Source organism: Euleptes europaea, chromosome 19 (genome assembly GCF_029931775.1).
Source record: "Euleptes europaea isolate rEulEur1 chromosome 19, rEulEur1.hap1, whole genome shotgun sequence".
Taxonomy (NCBI): domain Eukaryota; kingdom Metazoa; phylum Chordata; class Lepidosauria; order Squamata; family Sphaerodactylidae; genus Euleptes; species Euleptes europaea.
The window spans coordinates 11,495,234-11,522,408 of record NC_079330.1 but is presented as its reverse complement, the minus strand read 5'-3'; the positions used below and the strand labels follow the sequence as shown (position 1 = coordinate 11,522,408).

At 48.0% G+C, this 27,175-nt stretch overlaps 1 protein-coding gene across 1 annotated transcript in view; it reads right to left on the bottom strand.

Annotated features, from left to right (window-relative positions):
• Positions 1–23,469, bottom strand: part of FHAD1 (forkhead associated phosphopeptide binding domain 1) — a 42,024-nt gene extending 18,555 nt beyond the window's left edge. The window contains exons 1-13 of the mRNA XM_056865362.1: positions 23,374–23,469; positions 22,228–22,440; positions 20,978–21,248; positions 13,569–13,633; positions 12,830–13,057; positions 12,027–12,150; positions 10,878–11,008; positions 8,200–8,265; positions 7,772–7,876; positions 5,354–5,461; positions 4,410–4,484; positions 2,067–2,219; positions 1,027–1,222 (exon numbers count right to left, since the gene is read on the bottom strand). Coding sequence (XP_056721340.1) covers positions 1,027–1,222; positions 2,067–2,219; positions 4,410–4,484; positions 5,354–5,461; positions 7,772–7,876; positions 8,200–8,265; positions 10,878–11,008; positions 12,027–12,150; positions 12,830–13,057; positions 13,569–13,633; positions 20,978–21,248; positions 22,228–22,440; positions 23,374–23,469 — 1,831 coding nt within the window. The remainder of the gene's footprint in view (positions 1–1,026; positions 1,223–2,066; positions 2,220–4,409; positions 4,485–5,353; positions 5,462–7,771; positions 7,877–8,199; positions 8,266–10,877; positions 11,009–12,026; positions 12,151–12,829; positions 13,058–13,568; positions 13,634–20,977; positions 21,249–22,227; positions 22,441–23,373) is intronic.
• Between the last annotated feature and the right edge of the window lie 3,706 nt (positions 23,470–27,175).

Genomic DNA, 27,175 nt, shown 5'->3' with positions numbered 1-27,175 from the left:
AGTATGATTTGTATTTACCTTATTTGCATAATGCAGAAATATACCAAACTCCCTCATTTATAAAACATTACTACTTTCCCCAGATGCTCTATTTCTGCATCCATCTGCAAATACACCTCCAATCTAATAATTAGAACTTACTGTTGATATAAGTGTGGGAGAATGGGTGCCATAAAACCTTGTTTTATTCCAAAAATAAATCAATGCCTCTATTTATTTATTTTTAAAAAAACCTGGCTACTGCTGTTGTATTTTTATTTTTGTTGTTGTTGTCATTATAAACTAAACTCAAAATAGTTATTAAAATTTGGCTTCTCATAGGTAACAGGAAGAACTGGCACCCGTTTTAACAGAAGCATTTCATTACCATGCACGATGACCGAAGTTTCATCCTAAGTGGGAGAGAACCCTTGCCAGAAACTGGGGGATTTAAAATCGAAACAATATGGTCATGAAATCTGGCTGCATCCTAGCCATATGATATGACTGGGAGGCCGATTCTCAGTCTAACTAGGCCTAACTAGGGTAGCCAGCTCCAGGTTGGGAAATACCTGGAGATTTGGGGGGGGGGCGGAGCCTGAGGAGGGCAAGGTTTGGGGAGAGGAGGGACTTCAGTGCGGTATAATCCCATAGAATCCACCTTCCAAAGCGGCCATTTTCTCCAGGTGAACTGATATCTGTCGCCTGGAGATCAGTTGTAACAGAAAAAGAGTTGGTTTTAACACGCCGCTTTTCTCTACCTTTAAGGAGTCTCAAAGTGACTTATGATCACCTTCCCTTCCTCTCCCCAAAACAGACACCTTGGGAGGCAGGTGGGGCTGAGAGAGTTTGGAGGGAACTGTGACTGGCCCAAGGTCATCCAGCAGGAATCAAGCCCTGTTCTCCAGATTAGAGTCCACCGCTCTTAACCACTACACCACCCTGGATCTCTAGTGGGAGATCTCCAGCCACCACCTGGAGCTTGGAAACCTTGGGCCTAATGAATAAGCGGGCTGGTAAAAGGAAATGTGACGGAAAGAGGAGAACCTTTCTCGGAATCAGAGATGTTGAGTCCCACGTCCAACAGGAGACGTTCCACGGCGTCCACCCAGCTCAGCAAGCTACACAAGACTTCAGCCGCCGAACTCTGGACCCACGAGACCGGCGGGGCGAGGCTCAGGTTTTGAAGATTGCAGACCTCCTTTCTCAAACTGCTGCTGCAGTAGGAGGTTTTCAAAAAAGCCTGGCAAAGAAACAACGGTGAGAAGGGGGGAAAGAGCCAAAACACCCCAAGCGCAGAGGGTGGGTGCGGATCGCTCACGTTGCCACCCAGCCAAGAAAACAAGGGACGCTTTCCCACAAAAGAATGTGGGTTATTGCTGCGACATCTAGCCCCATCAGCAGTAAATCATTTTGCCCGCTTGTTTCGGCAGCCTCCCTAGCTTCTCGTGACATCGAGGAACTTAGAAAAATCAACAAACTTCCCCCTTCTCCAACATGACCCAGTTTTCAACAGTTTGGGGAAAGTGTGTGTGTAAAATGCCATCAAGTCACAGCCGATTTATGGCGACCCAGTAGGGTTTTCAAGGCAAGAGACTAACATAGGTGGTTTGCCATGGCCTGCCTCTGCATAACCACCTTGATACTCCTTGGAGGTCTCCCATCCAAGTATTAATCAGGGCCGACCCAGCTTAGCTTCTGAGATCTGATGAGATCAAGCTAGCCTGGGGCTATCCAGGTGAGGGCTTGGGGAAAGGACCCAAGCCAAACCAAGGAGAAATTTTGGGAACTGCCTGTATGTCTGTCTGATTCTCACATACATACGCTTCTCCCCCGCCAAGTAGCTTCCATTTGGGCTGCTGAGAACCTGCATTTGTCTTGCTGCTCACTGCAGCCATTGCCGGTTCCAGCTGCAGCTAGTGGGGCTGGCCTCTGGCTCCACAACACCCCCGCCCCGCCTCACTGTGCTAAGCAGGGAGTCCTTGTGGTAGCTTTAACCACTGAAGGAAGCCCGTGCTACAGTATCTTTCAAGTGCTGGTTAACCCAGTTAGGTTTTTTTTAAAAAAATACATACAACTTCTGTTACCTGAAGTCCATCCAACGATTCTTTCAGCAGCTCAAATTGCTCAGTTATCGCTCTCTCTTTGGACGTCTTGAGACAGATTTCCTCTCTCAGCAGCTTCTCCATCTGGAAAAACTCCTTGTGGCTCCCCTTAATTTCAGTGATCCTCTCGATGATCTGATGAAGAAACAAGAAGTAACACTTCAGGATACAATGGTTCCATATTAACATACCATACCCTCATCAGCACATTATCTTGATACTTACAGGACAATACTTTTGCAGGACAATACTCAGCTCAAACCCAACCCTTTCTGACTATATATTACTCTTCCTACACCCTTGACACTGAGAGACACTGTCCTTCAGTGTTACTACTCTGAAGATGCCTGCCACAGTTGCTGGCGAAACGTCAGGAAAGAAAATTCCAAGACCACGGTTACACAGTCCGGATAACCTACAAGAACCAAAGAAGTAACACGTTCATTACTTCCCCCTTTGTTTACAGGACGTCTACCCCCCTCTTCCACCCAATGGCACCAAATCGCAGTTTGGTATAATGTTAAATTTGTATTTATCACCTCTTTGGGGGCATCAAGATCCTCCTCCCTTCAGTTAATTTCTGGCAAAATCCCATGATAGCCCCCCCCCCCACACAACCTACACAGCATTAAGCAGGAGAGCCAAACGTTGCCTCAAGACATTACAAATGAAGGAAAGGACTCTTTGGCTGTTTATGCTTGGTAATTAGCAGCGCATTCCAGGCTGAAGTGCCCTGCATATTTTTTTTTAGTTCTTCACGCTGAACCGTCATTCCAGAAGTCACTGCGAAGCCAGCGCATACCTGCTTTGCATTTCTTAAGAGCCCCTTTAACGCGACCTAGGAAGGGGCTGTGGCTCAGCGATAGAGCCTCTGATTGGCATGCAGAAGGTCCCAGGTTCAATCCCCGGCATCTCTAGTTAAAGGGACTAGGCAAGTAGGTGATGTGAAAGATTTCAGCCTGAGTCCCTGGAGAGCCGCTGCCGGTCTGAAAATACTGACTTTGATGGACCAAGGGTCTGATTCAGTATAAGGCAGCTTCATGTGTTCATGACCTTTTTTATTTGGTCTGTCCCCGCCTCGAAGCATCCACTCAAGGAAGCATGAAGAATCACAGCTGCGGGTTAGCTATGCAAACAACGATTGCTAATGGCTATGCAAACGAAGGAGCAGGCGAGTGGGGGGTAGAATTTGTTTGACTTTCTCCTATTGCATTTTGAAGGTCGGATTTAAAAAAGAAGCTTTGAGCAAGCATCAAAACTGACCCTGCCTAAATGGCCTTTGTATTGACAAATGGAAAGGGAAGAAAGGAAATGGTATTGTATCTTTAGGATGGCAATGCCAGGCTTTAAAATGTTTTGGTAGTATTTGGTTATTTCCAAATGTAGAGCAGCAGGGGTGGGGTGGGGAGCAAACATGATGGTTTTCTTCCTAGTCTTAAGTCTGCATTTAGGAATAACTAGATATTAAAAGAGCAGGTTGTCCTAGTTCTAAAGCAACAACACACCAGTCTTTTTCTCTCCTCTAACCAGCTTAAGCCCTGACCTGGATGGCCCAGGCTAACCCGATCACATCAGATCTTGGAAGATAAGCAGAGTCGGCCCTGATTAGTACCAGGATGAAGAAGAAGAGTTGGTTTTTCTATGCTGACTTTCTCTACCACTGAAGGAAGAATCAAAACGGCTTACAATCACTTTCCCTTCTCCTCCCCACAAGACACCCTGTGAGGTAGGTGGGGCTGAGAGAGTGTGACTTGCCCAAGGTCACCCAGCTGGCTTCGTGTGTAGGAGTGGGGAAACCAACCCGGTTCACCAGATTAGCAGATACCGCTCATGTGGAGGAGCAGGGAATCAAACCCGGTTCTCCAGATTAGAGTCCACCGCTCCAAACCACCGCTCTCAACCACTACACCACACTAACTCTCCAGCAAGGAAGTCCAGGGTCGCTACACACAGGCAGGCAATGGCAAACCCACCTCTTGCCTCGAAAATCCCAAGGGGTTACCATAAGTCAGCTGCCACTTAATGGTACTTTCCACCACCAACCAGATTCAAAACTGTCCCTTTCCCAGGTCTTTTTAGTCCACACCCCCCGCAGGCGGACCCAATCAGTCACCCAACTCGGTTCCGTTCACCGTGCAGACAGTTGTGAGCTGATGGTCACGCAACAGCCAAAGTGATTCGCCTTGAATATCAATGATTCCCAAGGGCCAACGCAGATAAACAAGACAGCATGACCAGCAGCGCAAGATTAATCTTTCCAGGAAAACACACATACAAACACACACACACACACACAAAACTACATAGTCCTAAAACGGACCTCACCTGTTGATCTGTTACTGACTTCTCTGGAAGTTGCGAAAAAAGGGTTTCAATAATATGGCGTCTGAAAAGCTGGGCCTATAGAAAAACAACAACAGAAGGGTGAAAAAACCACTAACGGTGGATTAATTCAGCTGAAGGTCGACACCTCTACTCCTTGCCCTAAAGTTACGGTGGGGAGGTGCCACTAGGCATGCTGGACAAAGATTGCCCATACTCACTTCTGTTACGCTGATGCAAGGAAGAGGAGGAGGAGAAGAAGAGTTGGTTTTTATATGCCGACATTCTCTACCACTTCAGGAAGAATCAAACCAGCTTACAATCACCTTCCCTTCCCCTCCCCACAACAGACACCCTGTGAGGTGGGTGGGTTTGAGAGAGCTGTGACTAACCCAAGGTCACCCAGCTGGCTTCATGTGGAGGAGTGGGGAAACAAATCCAGTTCACCAGATTAGCCTCCGCTGCTCATGTGGAGGAGTGGGGAATCAAACCCAGTTCTCCAGATCAGAGTCCACCGCTCCAAACCACCACTCTTAACCACACCACGCTGATGAAAAAACCACTAACGGTGGATTAATTCAGCTGATGGTTGACACCTCTACTCCTTGCCCTAAAATTTCAGAGGGGTTAAAAAACCATTCCCCCCTACCACTAGGCATGCTGGGCAAAGGCTGCCCATACTCACTTCTGTTACACTGATGCAGAAATACCTCCTGAAAAAGAAGGTGGCGTGCAGATGTTGGCCCTGGAACCACTAAGATCATTTTTGTTGAAGGAGCTGCCAAGTGGGACAACTCTGGGGCGGCCGTCATTACAGTCTTGAAAGTTCTTGGGGCTGCGATGCAGGCCTCCCCTGCCCCTTCCAGCCTGCCAGCTCCCCCCAAACCCATTCCCTTGCGGAGCAGCCCACTGGAAGCAGCTGCAGGTGAGATGATGCCACGGCCTACCTGAGCCACGGCCGCCTCCAGGTCCAACTTTGCAAGGCATTCCCTACGCCCCATTTCTTGCAACTGCTGCGACCGCCTCTCGCACTCCCTTTGCAGCTCCTCTTCGGCCTGAAACGAGAACAGCAAAGTTGTGCTGGCTTGACCAATGCAGGGCATGAGCGATTTGACGTTTGGGTTGTAGGTGAAAAAAGAGACATCCAAACGGCATTGATCATGAACACACAGTGTCACGTCACATCTCAGAAAATGAGCAGGGTCGGCCCTGGTTGCTACTTGGATGGGAGACCACTGAGGAAGTCCAGGGTCGCTACACAAAGGAAGGCAATGGCAAGGGATAGAGGACTGGATATAAATCCAATAAATAAATAAAACGCACCGCAGCAGCAGCAGAAGAAACAGCAGCAGAAGAGTTGTTTTTTATATGCCGACTTTCTCTACCATTTAAGGAAGAATCAAACTGGCTTACAATCACCTTTCCTTCCCCTCCCCACAACAGACACCCTGTGAGGTAGGTGGGGCTGAGAGGGTGTGACTAGCCCAAGGTCACCCAGCTGGCTTCCTGTGTAGGAGCGAGGAAACAAATCCAGTCCACCAGATTAGCCTCCGCCGCTCATGCGGAGGAGTGGGGAATCAAACCCGGTTCTCCAGGTCAGCCTCCACCGTTCCAAACCACTACACCATACGGGCTCTCTTGCCTTGAAAACCCCACAAGGGGTCACTATAGGTCAGCTGCATCTTGATGGCATTTTCCACTACCACCAAGATTAAGCTACGATGGACCATTACCAAAGAGAGAGAGAAAGAAAAAAAGAAAAACAAACTTATAGTCTGTGTGGTTAACAGGATCAGTCTGAAAACATGCAGAGTGATGCTTGGTGAATTTCAAACATGTGAGAGAGGGCTAAAAGCAGCAGTCGAAAGAAAACCAAGAGCTAGGCTTCTGCCCCTCACCTTGAGGCATCCACAGAGTCAAAATCTCCCCTGGGTGGGTGAAGGGATTTGGGGGGGCTGAACAAGCACAAACCCAAGGGGGGTGGGTAGGCCTCTGCAGAGACCAGGGAAAGGAACCTTCTGTTCCTGTTTGCAACTTCAGGCTTTCGTATCCTCGTTTGTCTGTCGCAGGGGGTACTTAAAAGTTTACTAATCCTCTGCTGCTCGGGAAGCGAAATCAAAAGAGTTACCGAATGATTTCCTGCTCACCGCCCCACACGATCTAGAAACGAGCAACCTCGTCAAAAACGCCCACCTCCCTGTCACTGGTCATGGAGTCAAATCCTTTTGATATGAACTAGCCTGGTCAGTCTAATTCTTTTATGTGTTACATTTTGGCATCTTCAGGCAAGCCTGCCCTCTGCTGGATGCAGCCAAACTTCGAGGGCTGCTTGATTGTGATTTCCTCGCCATCTGGCAGGGAACCAGCGAACACCAGGGGCACTGGAAGATTATGGACAGCTGCGTCCAGCAGTTGTAGCTAAGCAACTAGCAGATATTGATCCAAACATGTCCTTGGAGGTTGCAACATTTTTGTCTATGGCATTTTGTCTATGGCATTTAAGAAGAAGAGTTTTTATATGCCGACTTTCTCTACCACTTAAGGGAGAATCAAACCAGCTGACAATCACCTTCCCTTCCCCTCCCAACAGACACCTTGTGAGGTAGGTGAGGCTGAGAGTGTGTGACTGGCCCAAGGTCACCCAGCTGGCTTCGTGTGTAGGAGTGGGGAAACAAATCCAATTCACAAGATTAGCGTCCATCACTCATGTGGAGGAGTGGGGACTCAAACCTGGTTCTCTAGATCAGAATCCACTGCTCCAAACCACGGCTCTTAACCACTACACCATAGTACTATCTTTTAAAATTTTAACTTGTATCTTTCTTTATTTAAATGTGAAAACTGAAATGAATGTTATCTTAGATATTTTGGTTTTTTTATGTGTATGTTATTTTCTTTTTTGCTTGTGAACTGTTGGTCTTTGAACGCATCCAGCAGCACACCTACATATGTGAACTAGAGCCAAGGACTTCGTGTGGGCCATTCCACGGGCCTCAGGACCTGAGTAAAGGCTCATCCCATGCTTGGTGGGACAGGATTCTTCCGGGACGCTGCAAAGAAGGGCAGCTGACACTCCACACTGCTGCTCAGGAAGCCCTCTCCTGTTCCAAGTTCCATCCTCTTTACAGTGGCTGTGCCCTATTGCTACACGTGCATGTTATCTTAGTTTTGGCCAGCTGAGAAGTAGGGGGGGCAGGAACTGAAAACAGAAAACCCAAACTTGGTAATAGACAAAAGAAAGCTGATTTACGGTATTTGGACAGGAACAGTCTTGTACAGCGAGGAATGGTAAACCCTTCTGATCGGACAGAACTCATACGCTACCGTTCAGGACAAGGGATTTCTAGCAAAATGGACCAAATTACCTTTGTTTTTTCTGCCAGGCTTTTGGTTAAGGTTTCCTGCTTGGCGCGGCATTTCTGTATTTCTTTTTCCGCTTTCTTTACTTGCAGCTCAAGCTCGGCGACCCGCTGGAAGACACCAAACAAAAGAGAACCAGTTTCAGGGTGGGGAGAGCTCACGCAAGTGTAAGGCAACTTCTAGGTTAGTGAGTAAGACAGAAACATGCAGTCTTGGTTAGGGGGCTATAAGACATTCTGGCCCTTTTCAGCCTCAGCTTTCCTACAAAACTAACAGTTCTCAAAACAGTAATGAAGTTAGTGACAACTCAAGATCCAGTCTATTTTTTTAAAGGGTTAACATGTTAGAAAATCCTTCTCCCAAGGAGGCAGTTTTTTTTTTTAATCTGCTGTTAGGCATGCTAAACGAGTAAGATAACTGAACGCTAACTCACATTCTGATAGGCATTTACTTCTCTCTCTCTGAATTGACGCTTCATTTCATCTTTAATTCTAGAACACTGTAAGGAATGGCAATGAAGGAAAACAGATATCAAGCAAGAGGGAGGTTATTGCGTTGGCATGATACCCAGAATGGCTCTCATTGTTGCTCCAAAGATCTATAGCTGCAAAAGGCTTATTTCAGAATAAAGGCAATAAACAAGGTGGATTGATTAATAAATAGCCAGTGCCTTCAACCAGCCCTGGAGATTTATATATTCAAGACTTATGCAAAGGAAGGGGAAAACAAGATCTTATTCACTATACTATACTAGCTCCTAAGATCAGATGGGAAGCAAACCAATATGCAGTTCTGCAGGAGAGACCAATGTCCCCCAGCTTCAGAAAATTTAAAGGAAACAGGAAAAGGCACCTGCAGCAATGCTAAAGAGAGCCAGCATGATGTGGTGGTGTCAGACTAGGATCTGGGAAACCCAGGTTCAAATCCCCACTTGCGCCATGGAAGCTTGCTGGGTGACATTGGGACCGTCATACACTCTCAGCCGCTACCCTGGCTAGTATTCGGACAGGAGACCTCCAAGGCATACCAGGGGTGTGACATGGAGGAAGGCAATGGCAAACCACCTCCAACTGTCTCTTGCCTTGAAAACCCTATGGGGTTGCAATTAGTCAGCTGTGACTTGACCGACAAAACAAACAAACAAAACAAGCAACGCTAAATATAAAGCACATATTTGAAAACACGTTTTAAAATGCAGGACTGGGGCACCCAGTTCTTAAAAGCATTTATAACATCCAGCTACTGCAGTACACAAGCATGTTTCCATAGAATAGAATGTTTCCATAGAATCATGGAGTTGGAAGGGACCACCAGGGTCATCTAGTCCAACCCCCTGCACAATGCAGGAAATTCCAAACTACTCCCCCCACACACACATACCCAGTGACCCCTACCCCATGCCCAGAAGATGGCCAAGGTGTCCTCCTTCTCATGATCTGCCAAAGGTCATAGAATCAGCATTGCTGACAGATGGCCATCTAGCCTCTGCTTAAAAACCTCCAGAGAAGGAGAGCTCACCACCTCCCGAGGAAGCCTGTTCCACTGAGGAACCGCTCTAACTGTTAGAAAATTCTTCCTAATGCCTAGATGGAAACTCTTTTGATTTCATTTCAACGCTTTTGTTTCTGGTCCGACCTTCTGGGGCCACAGAAAACAACTCGGCACCCTCCTTTCTATGACAGCCCTTCAAGTACTTGAAGATGGTTACCATATCACCTCTCAGTCTTCTTCTCTTCAGGCTAAACATACCCAGCTCCTTCAACCTTTCCTCATTCCATCATGTACTGCTGATGTGAAAAGAACAGCAATGTGCGCATAGCCAACTACAGTTGATGTTGCAGTGCTACAGTTATCAACACTGTGGGTTGCGCTTGTACCAAGGGCAGTTCTGGGTCTAGCTCCGCTGCTTCATCTGTTGCCAGGCTTGCCTTTTATGTACTCAGACTACCCTGTTAACTGTACCCCTCCTCGATCTGGTGACCGTTATACATGCCTGGGTTGATCCCTAGTTTTGATTACTCTAATGCCCTCTACGTGCCACCTCCTTTGAAAAGCGTTGGCAATATCCTCATGGCACTTGAGCACAAAGAGCCACACTGGACCTCAGTTAGTTCCCGGGAGCAATTCCAAAATGCGGATTTTGACCCCTAAAGCCCAAAGTGGGCCGGGCCTAAGGTATCAGGATGATTTGCTTAACTGGTTGGCACTTTGTGATCCATGGTTGCCATCTTCAGCATTTCTGTTCTGACCTTCCTCTGAGAAGCACGGGGCAGCATGAACCATGTGCTGGAGGAACACACTCTGGGCTGTTTAGCTTAGAAAGAATGCGGTTAAGGAGAAATATGATAGAGGTCTATAAAATTATGCATGGTATGGAGAGAGTGGACAGGGAGAAGCTTTTCTCCCTCTGTCATAATACTAGAACGTGGGGGTCATCTGCTAAAGCTGGAGGGTGAGAGATTCCAAACAGATAAAAGGAAGTATTTCTTCACACAACACATAGTTAAATTGTGGAACTCCTTGCCCCAGGATTTGGTGATGGCTGCCAACTTGGGAGGCTTTAAGAGGGGAGTGGAAATGTTCATGGAGGAGAGGGCTATCCATGGCTACTAGTCAAAAGGGATACTAGTCATGATGCATACCTATTCTCTCCAGGATCAGAGAAGCGTGCCTATTATATAAGGTGCTGTGGAACACAGGCAGGATAATGCTGCTGCTGCAGTCATCTTGTTTGTGGGCTTCCTAGAGGCACCTGGTTGGCAACTGAGTGAACAGACTGCTGGACTTGAATGGGCCTGGGTCTGATCCAGCATGGCCTTTCTTATGTTCTTATGTAATGGCGGATCAGACAAGCCAAAGGAAAGCATAGGATGCAAGCCCATATTTTGGGGTAAGATACAAAACTCAGTGTTAGGAACAGCTGGAACAAAAACTGGGAAGCCACTGGCATTTGATCGTTGTGTTGCCGCCTTACGTGGTATGGAATGAGCATTACCCCTAAACCTAATTTTACAAGGGGTTGGAAGACTGGCCAAAAAAAATTTGCAATTTCCAGTACAAGTCCCTCCAGTACCCCAGTCCAAGTAGGGTGGGAAAAACATGATGGTCAACCTGGGCGGAGACATGCGCCAGCTGGTTGTCCTTTTCCCTGTTCTCTCGCCTTAATTTCTCGGCATCCATTTTCAGCTGCTGTATCTTCTGCTCCTTCGATGTAATGTCCTTTTGCAAACTGGTCACCAGCCCTGGAGGAAGAAAACAATAATCACAAAAGAGTGTGTAAGTGTTAAATCCTTTAGGCCAGGGGTGGGGAACATCAGGCCCGGGGGTTGTTTAAGGCCCGCTAAATCATTTGGTCTGGCGCTTCGTGGGTCCTGGCAGATCTCTAGCTCAGAAGGATCTGGTGATACGCCCCCTCCCACGGACAGGAATAGCCTCTATTCAAGGTGGATGTGAGTTTGTTTTGCCGAGAAAAGGAACCTTTTTCCCCTCTTGCAGAAGGGTTGTTAGCTATGGAGCTGCTAGGAATGCCCAAGAAACTGTGTTAACCCTTTCCCATCTGGGCCATGGAGGAACATATTCCCTCTGTACTACAAGTGGGCTGGGGGTGGAAGTGGCGACAATGAAGGGGTTAAAGGGGGCAGGGCCAGAATGCGCACGCGCGGGGGGGGGGGGTTGAGTTCTTAGCCAGCGTGTCCTCATTTCATCCCTGCAGGCGGATGTAGCAGGAGCCGGCTGTAGAATCCAGCCCCGCCCGTGCGGAGCAGGAGCAACTCTGGCATGCGGCTGGACAGCTACGCCCAGCTGGTGCAAAAGACCATCCTGCGCCACTAGTTGGATGCCTGCCTGCTTGCCCAGAGGGGGTGTCATCTGGGGCAGCTGCCTGCTTGGGGCTTGGTCGGCTAATTTTTAAGTTGATAATTTTGTATGGCCCGCGAATGATGTTATAAATATCCAAATGGCCCTTGGTGGAAAAAAGGTTCCCCACCCCTGTTTTAGGCGGAGTCCAAGGAGGTGTCTAACCCAACAACTGAGAATTGCAGCTCCTGCTGAATTGATGGTTTGCTTGAGGATGCAAGAAATTGTTACGCTGAGACTAAGCAGCTCTTGGTCTTCCCGAGAACCTCTCAACAGAAAACGTGAGATGTATGTTTAATAACCCGGAAGCATTTGTTTATTCAGACACATGCGCTATAAGCAACGGAGGGAATAAAAAAAAAGAGGCAAGCGATACCCAGAGAGCTTTTTGCTGTTTGTATTTACCTGAAGTCAGAGAATTGCTTTTCTTCAGATTCTCAATCTCTTGCTTCCAGTGCACAATCTGAAGGTCTCTTTCTGAAAGGGAACGGCACAGGACTTCACTCGTGTTTTGCTGCAGGTGGGAAACCTATGGCCAAGGAAAGAGAAACACAGGGCGGTCAGGGCGGTTGGGATTAAATTAAGGAATTTCTATGGCGAGCAAAGCAAAAAAGCATTGCACAGTTTGAAGCCTCGCTGAAAAGACCTACGAGGTAGAATCATAGAGTTGGAAGGGACCTCCAAGGTCATCTAGTCCACAATGCAGGAAATTCACAACTACCTCCCCCCCACACCCCAGTGTCCCCTACTCCATGCCCAGAAGGTGCCCCCCCCCAAAAAAAATACTCCAGGATACCTGGCCAATATGGCCTGGAGTAAAATTGCTTCCTGATCCCAAAGTGGCGATCGGCGTTACCCTGGGCATGTAAAAAAGGGCCAGGAAAGTCAAACACTGAAGCAACCCTGTGAAAACCTCCCAATGAGGTGAGATTATGCTGGAACACATTTTGTTAAGTCTTTAAGGTGCTGCAAAACGTCTGTTTTATTTTGCTGCAACAGACAAACACAGCTACTCCCTGGCAAAATATTAAGGAATCCCAAGCTGCTTTTGAGAGAGATTAATAGACAGATTGGTACCCACAATTGGGTGGAAGGAAGGACAAGATGGAGAGAGAGAACTTTTGGGGAAGTAACACACCACAGAAAAACTGGGAGGAGGAGAGTTCTGACAGCACCCCTTGAGAAGCCCCCCGGCCCCACTCACACACCTGTTCTTTCAAAGCTTTAATTTCTTCGGTCTTTGCTTCAATGTCTTGGCCAAGAGTCCGGAGCTTCTGATTAAACATAGCATCTTTCCTGGCAAGAGCCTCCACCATTTTCTCCGTCATCACTGCAAGCTGGTCCTGAAGATTTGCAATCACCGTATCCTTGCGACTGGACTCCCCTTCGTTGCTGGAGAGGCGACTAGTTTCGCTTTCCATTTTCGACAGCTCATCCTAGACATAGAGGAATATCTCAGAGACCTTCAAGTACAATGTGCTCCAAACAGACTTCTGTTTTGGTCCCCCAATCGAAAGCAGGCTGAATTTCCTGTGGAACACAAGCGGGATAATGCTGCTGCGGTCGTCTTGCTTGTGGGCTTCCTGGGAGCACCTGGTTGGCCACTGTGTGAACAGACTGCTGGACTTGATGGGCCCTGGCCTGATCCAGCAGGGCTTTTCTATTGTTCTTAACTGAACACTTCAGCATCCAACCGGAAATGTGAGAAGCCACAGGCTGGAAGAAATTGTCTGTTTAGTTGGCTGACATCCCTGCAATGGGTGCGATGAGATGCCTGGTTACTATTAAGTGGACTTCACTGCCATGAGTATTGGGGGGGGGGGGGTCTCGGCTACTTTCAGACATACAGTGCAATCCTAAGGAGAGTTACTCCAGTCTAACCTCATTCATTTCAGTGGGCTTAGACTGGAGTAACTGCACACAGAACTGAGCTGACTGTCACCTCACCTTCTCCTTGGGAGATGAGTCAGTGTAATGGGTACTCGGTAAAGAACCAGTAGCAGCTCCGTTTCCTGGAAGAGAATAAAATGGTACAAAAGAATAAAATGTTTTTTAAAAGAAAAATTGAGAGGACGCTATGATTACTATTCACACATGCGCATCTCTGCTGCTTGGTTTCAAGTGCTCATTAAGGTCTCTGTTGCTTCTGTATCGAAACATCCCACAACGGTGATAAGGAACAATACAGTTCCAAAATGGGGAGGACCTCTTTGGAAACGAAAAAAAGCAAATTTGTGGGTTTTTGTTTTAAAGAAGTGCCATTGTATAACTACGGTCTCACAATTATATTCTGTACTATATAATGTACAACAAAGTGTGCTGAGATCGCCCAGGATCACAAGGCCTTGTAGAGCCGTTTTTTTCAAAGGAAGACTTGATTTTGTTCTTTGTGTCTGAATACGGCAATATAGGAAGAAGAAAAAAAACGTCATAGTTATGCATTCTTACCATTTCTTATTTGTATAAAATACTTTGGCAGCTGCAGCTGGCACCTTTTGGGTTCAAGTAAATTATATGCTAATTTGATCAATTACAGCTAATCCATGCAAATATTAAAATATCCAGATCTTATGTCATTACAGTAATCCCTTGTGGCTGTAGGCAGAATTAAATTTAGCACGGTGAATTACATGGTGCCACCTCTCTCTCGGCCTTCCAATCCCCTCCTCAAAATTTACCTCTTGTTTCAAGTGCGGCTTAACCCCTCACTCACAGAATCATAGAGTTGGAAGGGGCCACACAGACCATCTAGTCCAACCCCCTGCTCAGTGCAAGATCAGCCTACAGCATCCCTGAAAAGGGTTCTTCCAGCCTCGGCTTAAAGACTGCCTGTGAGGGGGAGCTCACCACTTCCCTGCATAGCCAATTCCACTCCTCCTGCCCAACTACAAGGAAGCCCTTCCTCATTTGCAACTCTTTCTATCAGCTGCCTGTTCTCCTTTTTCTCCCTCCCTTTCCCCCATCCCTTTGCTGCCTCCTCCCCATAGGAATTTAGGCAACAATTCTACAGACACTTTCCTGGGAGTAAGCCTTTGTGTGAGAGATCCCCCTCTCTGAGTTTGCTTCTCCAAATCAGTTGCTCAGACGTTGATACAGAAACAATAGATTTATTGAAGCCTTCAGGAGATGAGACAGGCACAGGTAGAAAGTTGCAAGTGAGGGGCTATACGGGTTTACAGAATATATTGACTCCAGGGCACTGGGGCACTGGGGTTCACACTTATTGTTATGGGAAGTTACAAGCTTGGCATAATACAAAACATCAGACGGATCCCAGGAAGTCTGGTGCGGCTATCACACTTCCAAGGCCGCACCGGCCTGAGGGAGTACTGGCAGGAAGAACAGCGGGGGGGAAGATACATGGGCCATCAGGCCTGGCGCCTGAAACCAGAAGGTGTGAACTGCTTTTACGAGTTCACTGATAACACCGCAGGTGATGGAAAGCAGAGACACAAAGACAGAGACCCTCACATTCTGCCCCCCTTAAGGCCCCCCTCCGAGAGGACGAGGCTTATCGGGATAAGCGAGGTGGAATTCTCGGACCAAGCGAGGAGCTGCCATGTGGGGTGCGGCCACCCATTCGTCATGAGCGGAGCCAAGGTTTTTCCAGCGAACAAAGTAAAACAGTTTCCCTTTCTTCCATTTGGAATCTAAAACCTTGGATATTTCCAAATGGGTATCCCCTCCTACTACGGTAGGAATCTCATGAGCGGGAGGGGGGTGGAACTGGGGAGCTGCTACATAAGGTTTGAGGAGGCTTATATGGAAGACTGGATGAACTCCCTTGAGAGTCTTAGGGAGACTCAGTTCCACGGTAACCTCGTTGATTACTCTGGTAATGGGGAAAGGTCCTACATAACGGTCGCTCAGTTTTTTGCAGGGGCGAAGAGAGCGGAGGTTTTTGGTGGACAGATAGACTTGCTCCCCCACCTTGAGTTCCCATCCCGGAGACCGGTGTTTGTCTGCTTGTTCCTTGTACTTGCTTTTTGCCCTTTCCAGATTTTTGAGCAACCATGGCCAGGTGGATTTAACCACCTGAATCCACTCCTGAAGATCAGGGGTAGACTGGAGCTCTGGCGAGACGGGGGCAGAACCGAAAGGGCCAAAATCCGTCCCGTATATAACTTGGAAGGGACTAAAGCCGGTAGAGGAATGAGGCGCATTGTTGTACGCATATTCGGCAAATGGCAGCAGGTCGACCCAGTCGTCCTGGTGGAAATTTACATAGCAACGCAAATAACATTCTACTACCGCATTTACTCGTTCCGTTTGACCATCCGTTTGGGGGTGATAGGCGGAAGAAAGGCCCTGTTCCTCCACTCCCATTAACTTTAGGAAAGCCCGCCAGAATTTGGCAACAAACTGGACCCCCCGGTCGGAGAGGACCTTCCTCGGGATCGAGTGTAGCCTGAGGACGTGCGTGATGAACAGTTTAGCTAAGCCCTGGGCTGAAGGAAGACCTGCACATGGAACGAAATGAACCTGTTTGGAAAAGAGGTCTGTGATAACCCAGAGAACCGTTTTCCCCCGACTTGGAGGTAGGTCGGTGATAAAATCCATGGCGATGACTTCCCAGGGACGGGAGGGGTTCTCAAGCGGTTTGAGAAGCCCCGGGGGTTTTCCCATCCGTTTCTTGGCTGTGGCGCAGGTGGGGCAGCTGCGCACATACAACTCTACATCAGATCTCATACCGGGCCACCAGAATTGCCTTCGAACCAGGTGAAGCGTTTTTATGAAACCAAAATGACCCGCTAGCCTGGCCCCATGTACAAGTCCCAATACTTCTTTGCGAAGGGAAGATGGGACATATAGTTTCCCCCCTTGCACCCACCAAGTGTTGGTTCGTTCCAAGCCAGTGGGGAGGAGATGGTGCTCCTCCTCCTGTAAGGAGGCGTCCCGGAGTCGCTGTTGGAATGCTTCCGGGATACCTTTGAGCGTAGGGGGGGTCTCCGGTTGGCGGGCTTGGGATCGGGTGGTGACGGCCAAGCCAGGGACTTCCCCTCGCTGTTCGGGAGTGAACAGGGAGTCGACGGGGCGATCGAAATCGTTGCGATACTGGGGAAGTCGTGACAAAGCATCAGCTAGGGCATTTTCTTTGCCAGGGACATGTTTGAGGGTGAACCGGAATTTTGCAAAAAATTGGGCCCACCGAATTTGTTTGGCATTGAGTTTTCTAGCTCCCTTGAGAGCCTCAAGATTCTTGTGATCTGTGCACACTTCGAACGGCAGCTCGGCCCCCTCTAAGAAGTGTCTCCATATGGTAAGGGCATGTTTGACCGCTGCTGCCTCCTTCTCCCAAATGGCCCAGTTGATTTCGGACTGGGAAAACTTCTTGGAGAAGTAGGCGCATGGCCTCAACCGTCCCCCCTCATCCCTCTGCAATAGGGCCCCGCCCATGGCTACATCCGAGGCATCCACCTGCACCACGAAGGGCTTGGTGCAATCCGGGTGAGCCAAAACGGGTTCGGATGAAAAAAGTAGCTTTAAACGTTCAAAAGCTTGCTGGCACTGGGGAGACCATTGCAGACGGGCTGAGGGGAGTGCGGCGCTAGCCCCCCTGTCCTTGGTACGCAACAGGGCAGTGAGGGGAAGCGCAACTTGGGCAAAGTTGGGAATGAAATTCCGGTAAAAGTTGGCAAACCCCAAAAACTGTTGAAGTTGGCGGCGGGTAGTGGGGGTTTCCCAGTCCCGCACCGCCTGGACCTTGGCGGGGTCCATTTCCAACCCTTGGTGGGAAATCACATACCCCAGAAATGTAATAGAAGGCTGGTGGAATTCACACTTGGACACCTTAGCATACAGTTTGTGCTCCCGCAGCCGCTGGAGCACTTCTCGCACTAGGCGCACATGTTCTTCCATGGTCTCAGAGTAAATAAGAATGTCATCGAGAAATACCACCACCCCCCGAAACAGTAAATCATGCAAAACTTCATTAATTAATTGCATAAAGACACTCGGAGCCCCCGAAAGTCCGAACGGCATGACCAGGTACTCAAACATCCCAAAACAACTGGAAAAGGCCGTTTTGGGTTCGTCTCCTTCTTTGATGCGAATGCGGTGGTAGGCTTCTACCAAGTCCAGTTTGGTGAAGATTCGGCCCTCCTTTAATTGTGCTAGAAGGTCAGGAATAAGAGGGAGGGGGTAAGCATTAGACTGGGTGACTGCGTTCAGTCTGCGAAAGTCAATACACAGTCTTAAATCTCCCGTCTTTTTCTTTACAAAGAAAGCTGGGGCTGAATAAGGAGCCTTGGAGGGGCGTATGAAACCCCTCGCCAGATTGACATCCAGATAGTCTCGCAATACAGTCTTTTCACTAGGGCTCATGGGGTAAACCTTTCCCTTAGACAGTTTGCCTTCCCCTACAATCTCGATGGCACAGTCCGTTTCTCTGTGGGGAGGCAGTTCGTCGCACTCTCTAACATCGAAAACATCAGTAAACTGCGAGTACTCAGAGGGTAATTGAGGAGAGACTGGGGCGGGGGACCCTACCAGTGCGGCGGCTGGAGTTCTGAGTACCCGTTCCTTGTCATGCAACCCACAGGGGTTTTCGGGGAAGGAAAGCACCCGTTTAACCCAATCAATGGAGGGATTGTGTCCCCTTAACCAGTTCATCCCTAACACCACAGGGGTTACAATAGGGGCGATGGTGAAATACAACCGTTCCCAATGTTCCCCCACGGACATAATCACGGCTGCAGTTCTGTGGGTCACAGGGCCCCGTTTAAAGTCACTCCCGTCCATTTGGGAAAAACGGAGGGGTCCCGGAAGCCGCTTGCGCCGGACACCCAACTTCTTGGCAGTTTCCTCATTTATCATGGTGCGGGCACACCCCGAGTCGACCAACGCGGGGACCTCTAACGGGGGACCCCCTTTGGGTAGGGACAGATGAACACGCACAAATACATTGTCCTCTTGGGCGCTTACCATCGGTGGAGCTCCTTGCACAACGATAGGGACGGTCTGCTGCGGAGCCCCCTCTACAGCAGACCGACGGCGTTTTTTGCCGGCTGTTCCCACTCTTCCTCCTCGCTGGAAGAGGGGGACGGGGTGGTGGCTTCCGGGGAGCCGTCCGAATCAAAGACGGTATTTGTAATCCGGGACCCCGATGGGACCGTAGAGTCGGATGCCCCATCCTGGGGGCGCGCGTGGAGAGCGGAGGGTGCGCCGGAGCGCCGGCTCAGTGGTCCACTTCTGCGGCGAGGCTGGCTGTCGGCGGCCGGTTTCGTCGGCTCGGCCTGGGTTTGGCGGGGAGGGGTCGGACGGCCTGAGCGAGAGGGGCATTGCGATGCAAAGTGACCCTTTCCCCCGCAGATCAGGCAGACGCCGGCCTCGAACCGCTTGCGGCGTTCCGCGGCCGAGAGACCCCCGCCACCCCCTTGCCGGAGTTCCCGGCCACGGTCACCTCGGGGCCTGGGGTCTCGCCCAAGCCGTTGCTTGGACAAGTTCAGGAGTTGTTTGCGATTCTCGATGTCAGCAGCATGGCGAACCCAACCTTCCACATCCGGGGGGTTCCCTTGCATGAAGGCCCAATGTTGGAGGTCTGGGTTGAGACCCTCCCTGAAACATTGTACCAAGGTAGCTTCACTCCAGTCCAGAATTCGGCTAGCCAGTGACTGGAACTCACTTGCATACTGCGCCACCGACTTAGTCCCTTGGCGCAGTTGCATCAGGGAGGCTTTAGCCCGCTCACCCAGAGTCGGGTCCTCAAAACGGTTTCGGAGTGCTACCATGAACTCGTCCAGGGTTCGCAGCACCGGCGAGCGGAGTTCATACTGCAACACCATCCAGGCAGCCGCCTCCCCTTGCAGTAAGGAAGCCACGTACTGCACCCGGGACTCCTCAGAAACGAAGGTACGGCCTTGTTCCCGCATAAAAATGTCTACTTGGACCATAAAAAAGGTCAACTGGTCTCCCGACCCGTCATACGTGACTTTCAGGTCCCGACGGGCCGGGGGGGCAGGGGTTGCGGGCGGAACTACCGGCGCCCCGTCTGGGGGAGCACCGGCTGGAGGTTGCAACTTCAGCGCATCTAGGGTCGTGGCCATCTCACCCATTACGCGTTGCATGATCTCCATCTGCTCCTGCATAGCCCGGCGGTCTTCCTGCCACTGCTTTCGTTCTTCCTCCATGAGGGCCTCTTTGCGGGCCGGGTCCCCTTCGAGTCCCGTGCTGGGGAAGGCCAACCGGCGATCCTTCGCCGCAGTCCGCGAGAGCGACCAGCCCTTGGGAGAGTCCAGCCAATAAGTAAGCCCCCGGGGACGTCCGTCCCGATCTTGGTCGGGGGCGCGATCCTTCGGTTTCTTTGGCTTGGCTCCCTCCTCCTTCGGGTCCGGCTTCTCCGGCTCGTCCGGTTCCTTGGGGGCATCGGGGTTAGGGGTGGTGTCCTCGTCGGCTGACATTCTGTCCAAAGCGGTACAGCTGCAGTCCGAGAGGCAAAGACTTGCAACTTAATGTGAGAGATCCCCCTCTCTGAGTTTGCTTCTCCAAATCAGTTGCTCAGACGTTGATACAGAAACAATAGATTTATTGAAGCCTTCAGGAGATGAGACAGGCACAGGTAGAAAGTTGCAAGTGAGGGGCTATACGGGTTTACAGAATATATTGACTCCAGGGCACTGGGGCACTGGGGTTCACACTTATTGTTATGGGAAGTTACAAGCTTGGCATAATACAAAACATCAGACGGATCCCAGGAAGTCTGGTGCGGCTATCACACTTCCAAGGCCGCACCGGCCTGAGGGAGTACTGGCAGGAAGAACAGCGGGGGGGAAGATACATGGGCCATCAGGCCTGGCGCCTGAAACCAGAAGGTGTGAACTGCTTTTACGAGTTCACTGATAACACCGCAGGTGATGGAAAGCAGAGACACAAAGACAGAGACCCTCACACTTTGAAATGTGGTGTTGGAGGAGAGTGTTACAGATACCGTGGACTGCCAAAAAACCAAATCAAGTTATAGATCAAATTAATAGATTTATAGATCAAATCAAGCCTGAACTGACCCTAGAAGCTAAAATGACTGAACTGAGGCTGTTGTACTGTGGTCACATTATGAAAAGACAAGAGTCGCTGGAAAAGACAATTGTGCTAGGAAAAGTGGAAGGCAGAAGGAAGATGACCCAACAAGAGATGGATGGACTCCATAAAGGAAGCCACGGCCCTCAATTTGCAAGACCTGAGCAAGGCTGTTAAGGATAGGATGTTTTGGAGGACATTGATTCATAGGGTCGCCATGAGTGGGAAACGACTTGACGGCCCTTAATACACACACATAAACTGACAATAATAACCATTTTCTAGGATCGCGATGCTGAACCTTAGGGGATCTTTAATGCCATGGAAAGATCACGCCATACCTAATGTATCTGTGGGAGGCCTGCTGAAAGCACTGGGAGAGAAAGACGGGGACGCGACCACTCTGCCCCAAGCGTTAATGGGTCTCTTCCCAAGAGGCGGATGCGGCGAAGTCCCACTCGATCCGTAGGTCCAGCTACTGCTGGCGTGAGGCGGCGGATGAGACTGAAGGAAGGGAAACTGAGACGCCGCTGCCGGAGGGCTTTTTGCCTCTGTGACGATCTGGAGCAGCCCAGGCCAGGCGGCACGGCGCGTCACCGGTGGACATGACACCTGAAGTGGGAAAAATGCCACACAACGGCAGAAGCCGTAAACTTAGTCTGTATTAACTGTAACTCACCCCCCACCCTGTTATAAATGCTATTGGACTATCAAATATTGCAGAGCCATCTCCCTAGCTAGGTTTAATGTTATGCCATACTCGATGGAAGATTTAGCAAAATCCCCCAACCAGACAAACTTTGCCCCTGTGGCGGCAATTGTGTTGAAACAGTTGTCCGTGTTTTATTTCATTGTAGTTTCTATTCAGAAATTCGTAATGAACTACTAAGCCCTTTGCAGACAGGTAGACTGAATGCTTCCGATTCCTGTAATGCTTCCTTTCTACTGAATAATTGTTCGCCCTATGTTCTGGAGAAGGTAGCACAATTTTTAAAGATTGCTATAGAACACCACAAATTAGTTAAATAGATTAACTCACAACACTATTTTATGCAAGTGTCTTTTAACCATTTTGTAAGGTTATATCTCAAATATTTATATTTTTACATGCTACCATATATGAGGAGCCCCATGGTGCAGAGTGGTAAGCTGCAGTACTGCAGTCAAAAGCTCTGCTCACGACCTGCGTTCAATCCCAACGGAAGTCGGTTTCAGGTAGCCAGCTCAAGGTTGACTCAGCCTTCCATCCTTCCGAGGTCGGTAAAATGAGTACTCAGCTTGCTGGGGGTAAAGGGAAGATGATTGGGGAAAGCACTGGCAAACCACCCCGTAAACAAAGTCTGCCTAGTAAATGTCGGAATGTGATGTCACCCCATGGGTCAGGAATGACCCGGTGCTTGCACAGGGGACCTTTACCTTTTTTACCATATATATAGTGGTTTTATGCCAATAAAGGACGATATGACTGAGTATCGAATACAGGGCAGCGACTGGGACCTGGGACCTTCTGCATGCAAAGCAGATTTTCTACCACCGAGATATGGGCCACATCCCCTATTTTTGCAGTGACCTTACTAAATCTGCTTGTTACCTTTTCCTGAGAAGCACTTTCTACCATAAGCTCAAAGCCTATTCCGTTGGAGCCAAACCGCAAAACATCTCCGGGCCTAATTTTTACTGCTGCGTTCTGGATATGGCAATCGTTGACAAATGTCCCATGGGCTGAGTTGAAATCTCGAACGATGAAGATATTTTCTGACTCCGTGAACTCGATGGCTGCATGGTGATCGTCAACGTGTGGAGACTGCAAGTTCAAATGTGAGACGAAAGCATTACATAAATAAATAAATTTTATTTGCGGCCAGTATGCCTGGTAAAACAGAAACTGACCATACAGAGTAGATGTTTACAACCAAGGCCAACAAAATTAGGAATCACCCAATTTTACATTTCCACAGATTAAGGAAGTACATTAAGGCGACGTAGCTTCATTGCTACTGCACAGTATATTGCAACCTGGGTGGTGATTGGTGAGCTGTCTCCCAGCAGAAACCTTTTGGTCCATTCACCCTCACCATCAGAGCCCATTTCCCTAATCGAAGGGTCCATAACATTGAAGCGGGCTGACTTGTAGAGGGGACATCTAAAAAAGACATGCTCAATGGTTTCCAGCTCCCCTGTGTTACACGGCAAAGTCTCTCCACCCTGGGGATCTTCGTAAATCTCCCTTCTAATATGGCAGATGGTAGGAATGAAAGCATTTAAAAAACCCAACAACAATGAACCAGAGATCCAGAATGTGATAGACATGTTTGTCAGATTTCTGTCATTTGCTACTTTGCCACTACTGGCTAGCGCTGCACCCTTTGCTAGGCAAAGCAAGATTTTCTCCTATAATACTGCAACTGGATTCATATCTTTTTAACCCTTCCCATGCTTCTGGCAAATCAGACCTATCGGTGGTTATCATTAAAAATGGATTTTGCTGAATAATTAAGGGGCAACAGAGTGGTCATTCCTCTTCGTTCCAGCAGCTAACCAATACTGCACGTGATTTCCTGATTAGCCTTTCAAAATAACCTTCAAAGAAACCCTTTCTTGCAGATAGAGGAAGGAACTGCCCAGCATTACTTAACAAAGGAAAGATCACCCCACAAGAAAAAATAAATCGTAAAACTGCGTAAGAACTTCTGTGACAGGAAGCAATAGGCAGAATCCGTAATCCTTATATAATCACCTTAAGGATAATGTCTGAATCTTCATGCCTTCCTAAAGTAGTTATCTTTGGCCTCAGAACATAAATACCATCTGAACTCTTTAGGAAAGCTTTCATCTCCTGCAAAACGTACACAAGAAGCATATCTGTTACTTTTGCAGCCACACTTAAAACATTTTCAAAGAGCACCTAGGCTCAAATAATCACTCTGCACAAGCTTAGGCAAAAAAGAGGACTCTTTCACTCTCTGATCTTCCTTAATAAAAATCCCAAGTGTATTGAGGAGAGAGGGAAAAGGATTTCCTCTACAGTTACCCCCAGGGGTGAAGAAACAATGTTCTCTGGACATGGGTTTCATCTAGGGTTGCCAGGTCCCTGTTTGCCACAGGCGGGAGGTTTTTTGGGGCAGAGCCTGATTAGGGCAGGGTTTGGAGAGGGGAGGGACTTCAACGCCATAGAGTCCAATGGCCAAAGCAGCCATTTTTCCAGGTGAACCATCGGATGCTATTGGATGGAGATCAGTTGTAATAGCAGGAGATCTCCAGCTAGTACCTGGAGGTTGGCAACCTTAGTTTCATCTCTTAAATGCCACTCATAAAGGTGGCATTTATGTAACTGCACTTATAGGATTGTTAGGAGAATAAAATGGAGGAAAATGGAGCCACGCGTGTTAACCTGTGCTCCTTGGAGAAAAGGCAGAATGTGAAAAAGAAAAGAAAAAAACGCAAAATAGCGTAAGGCTGCTGCTCACACGTTTTGACAATTATAAAAACGATTGTCTCCCCCATAGGGTTGCCAGGTCCCTCTTCATCACCGGCGGGAGGTTTTTGGGGCAGAGCCTGAGGAGGCCGGGGTTTGGGGAGGGGAGGGACTTCAATGCCATAGAGTCCAATGGCCAAAGCGGCCATTTTCTCCGGGTGAACCAATGTCTATCGGCTGGAGATCAGTTATAATAGCAGGAGATCTCCAGCTGGTACCTGGAGGTTTTAAAGAAAAAACAGCACGAAGCTCAGTAGATTAGAAATACAAATTCAATGTAATAACAACAATCTATTGAGCTTCGGAACAACGTTATTACATTGAATTTGTATTTCTAATCTATTGAGCTTCGGGCTGTTTTTCTTTAATTCTGTAACTTTACAGCAGAGGTGTATTTTTTCTTACCGGTACCTGGAGGTTGGCAACCCTACTCCCCCATGCCCCATTATTATAGAAACAACGCACACTCTGCATATGCTCAGGAAGGGGTTTCATCTCTCCTTAGGCCTTAAAGGCAGGGAGAGGGAAGCCTGCGATCTCCAAAACCAACTGCGCTCAAATCTCAGAAACATCAAATTCAAAACTCTGCACGTGCACAGAGCCCTTCGGGAGGGAGGAAGAGGAGGAGGGGAGGGGGGTCTCCCTTGCTTCTTTTCATAATGGGCATTGGAAATTAAAAGCTGGAGCTAGGCAACATAGGAAGCCCTGGGAATCTGGCAATAAACAAGGGAGATCAAGCCACATTTAAGGCTATGATACTAGCAAGCAAAGCAGTTATTGCTCTGGGATGGAAGGATAAAAGAAAATGGACGTTAGAAATCTGGCACAATTATTTGTTTGAATTTATACAGTCGGATATAGTAGAGAGGCTGCGCCAGAAGACTACATGGGAAGACAAGATTACAGAAATCAGGAGGAGATGGAAGACCTACCTAGAGTGGATATCAACAGAAGGAAGAAAAGACATTCAGTGGAAGATTCAGACTTTGTGCCCGTGGCTGGGACTAAAAGATTAAAAACTACAAGGAGAAGATTCACAGTGGGTAGCTGTGTTAATCTGTCTGCAGTAGTAGAAAAGGGCAAGAGTCCAGTAGCACCTTAAAGACTAACAAAAATATTTTCTGGTAGGGCATGAACTTTCTGAAGAAGTGAGCTGTGGCTCACGAAAGCTCATACCCTACCAGAAAATATTTTTGTTAGTCTTTAAGGTGCTACTGGACTCTCGCCCTTTTCTACTTTTCTCCAAGGGAACTGAACTGTGTAGTCTGGAGATGAGCTGTAACTCCAGGAGATCTCCAGGTCCCAACTGGAGGCTGGCATCCCTAGAAGGAAGGGACCTCCGCATGGACCAACATCATAAAGCCCACCCTCCAAAGCATCCCTTTTCTCCAAGATAATTCACAGTGGGTAGCTGTGTTAGTCTGTCTGAAGTAGTAGAAAAGGGCGAGAGTCCAGTAGCCCCTTAAAGACTAACAAAAATATTTTCTGGTAGGGTAGAGCTTTCGTGAGCCACAGCTCACTTCTTCAGATACCGAAGTGACCTGTGGCTCACGAAAGCTCATACCCTGCCAGAAAATATTTTTGTTAGTCTTTAAGGTGCTATTGGACTCTCGCCCTTTTCTACCAGAAAATATTCTTGTTCGTCTTTAAGGTGCTACTGGACTCTTTCTCTTTTCTACCAGTTAATATTCTTGTTAGTCTTTAAGGTGCTACTGGACCCTCGCTCTTTTCTACCAGGAAATATTCTTGTTAGTCTTTAAGGGGCTACTGGACTCTTGCCCTTTTCTACCAGATAATATTCTTGTTAGTCTTTAAGGGGCTACTGGACTCTTGCTCTTTTCTACCAGAAAATATTCTTGTTAGTCTTTAAGGTGCTACTGGACTCTTTCTCTTTTCTACCAGTTAATATTCTTGTTAGTCTTTAAGGTGCTACTGGACCCTCGCTCTTTTCTACCAGGAAATATTCTTGTTAGTCTTTAAGGGGCTACTGGACTCTTGCTCTTTTCTACCAGAAAATATTCTTGTTAGTCTTTAAGGTGCTACTGGACTCTTTCTCTTTTCTACCAGTTAATATTCTTGTTAGTCTTTAAGGTGCTACTGGACCCTCGCTCTTTTCTACCAGGAAATATTCTTGTTAGTCTTTAAGGGGCTACTGGACTCTTGCCCTTTTCTACCAGATAATATTCTTGTTAGTCTTTAAGGAGCTACTGGACTCTTGCTCTTTTCTACCAGAAAATATTCTTGTTAGTCTTTAAGGGGCTACTGGACTCTCGCCCTTTTCTACCAGAAAATATTCTTGTTAGTCTTTAAGGTGCTACTGGACCCTCGCTCTTTTCTACCAGGAAATATTCTTGTTAGTCTTTAAGGGGCTACTGGACTCTTGCCCTTTTCTACCAGATAATATTCTTGTTAGTCTTTAAGGGGCTACTGGACTCTTGCTCTTTTCTACCAGAAAATATTCTTGTTAGTCTTTAAGGGGCTACTGGACTCTCGCCCTTTTCTACCAGAAAATATTCTTGTTCGTCTTTAAGGTGCTACTGGACTCTTTCTCTTTTCTACCAGTTAATATTCTTGTTAGTCTTTAAGGTGCTACTGGACCCTCGCTCTTTTCTACCAGGAAATATTCTTGTTAGTCTTTAAGGGGCTACTGGACTCTTGCCCTTTTCTACCAGATAATATTCTTGTTAGTCTTTAAGGGGCTACTGGACTCTTGCTCTTTTCTACCAGAAAATATTCTTGTTAGTCTTTAAGGTGCTACTGGACTCTTTCTCTTTTCTACCAGTTAATATTCTTGTTAGTCTTTAAGGTGCTACTGGACCCTCGCTCTTTTCTACCAGGAAATATTCTTGTTAGTCTTTAAGGGGCTACTGGACTCTCGCCCTTTTCTACCAGAAAATATTCTTGTTAGTCTTTAAGGTGCTACTGGACTCTCCCCCTTTTCTACTACTACAAGGAGAAGGGGGGGAGGGACGGGGGGAAGGGGTTAAAAGGAAATATGAAATGTACGGGATAAAAACAATTAGTAACATATATCAAAAACCTGCATAAAAAAACTAATTAAAAA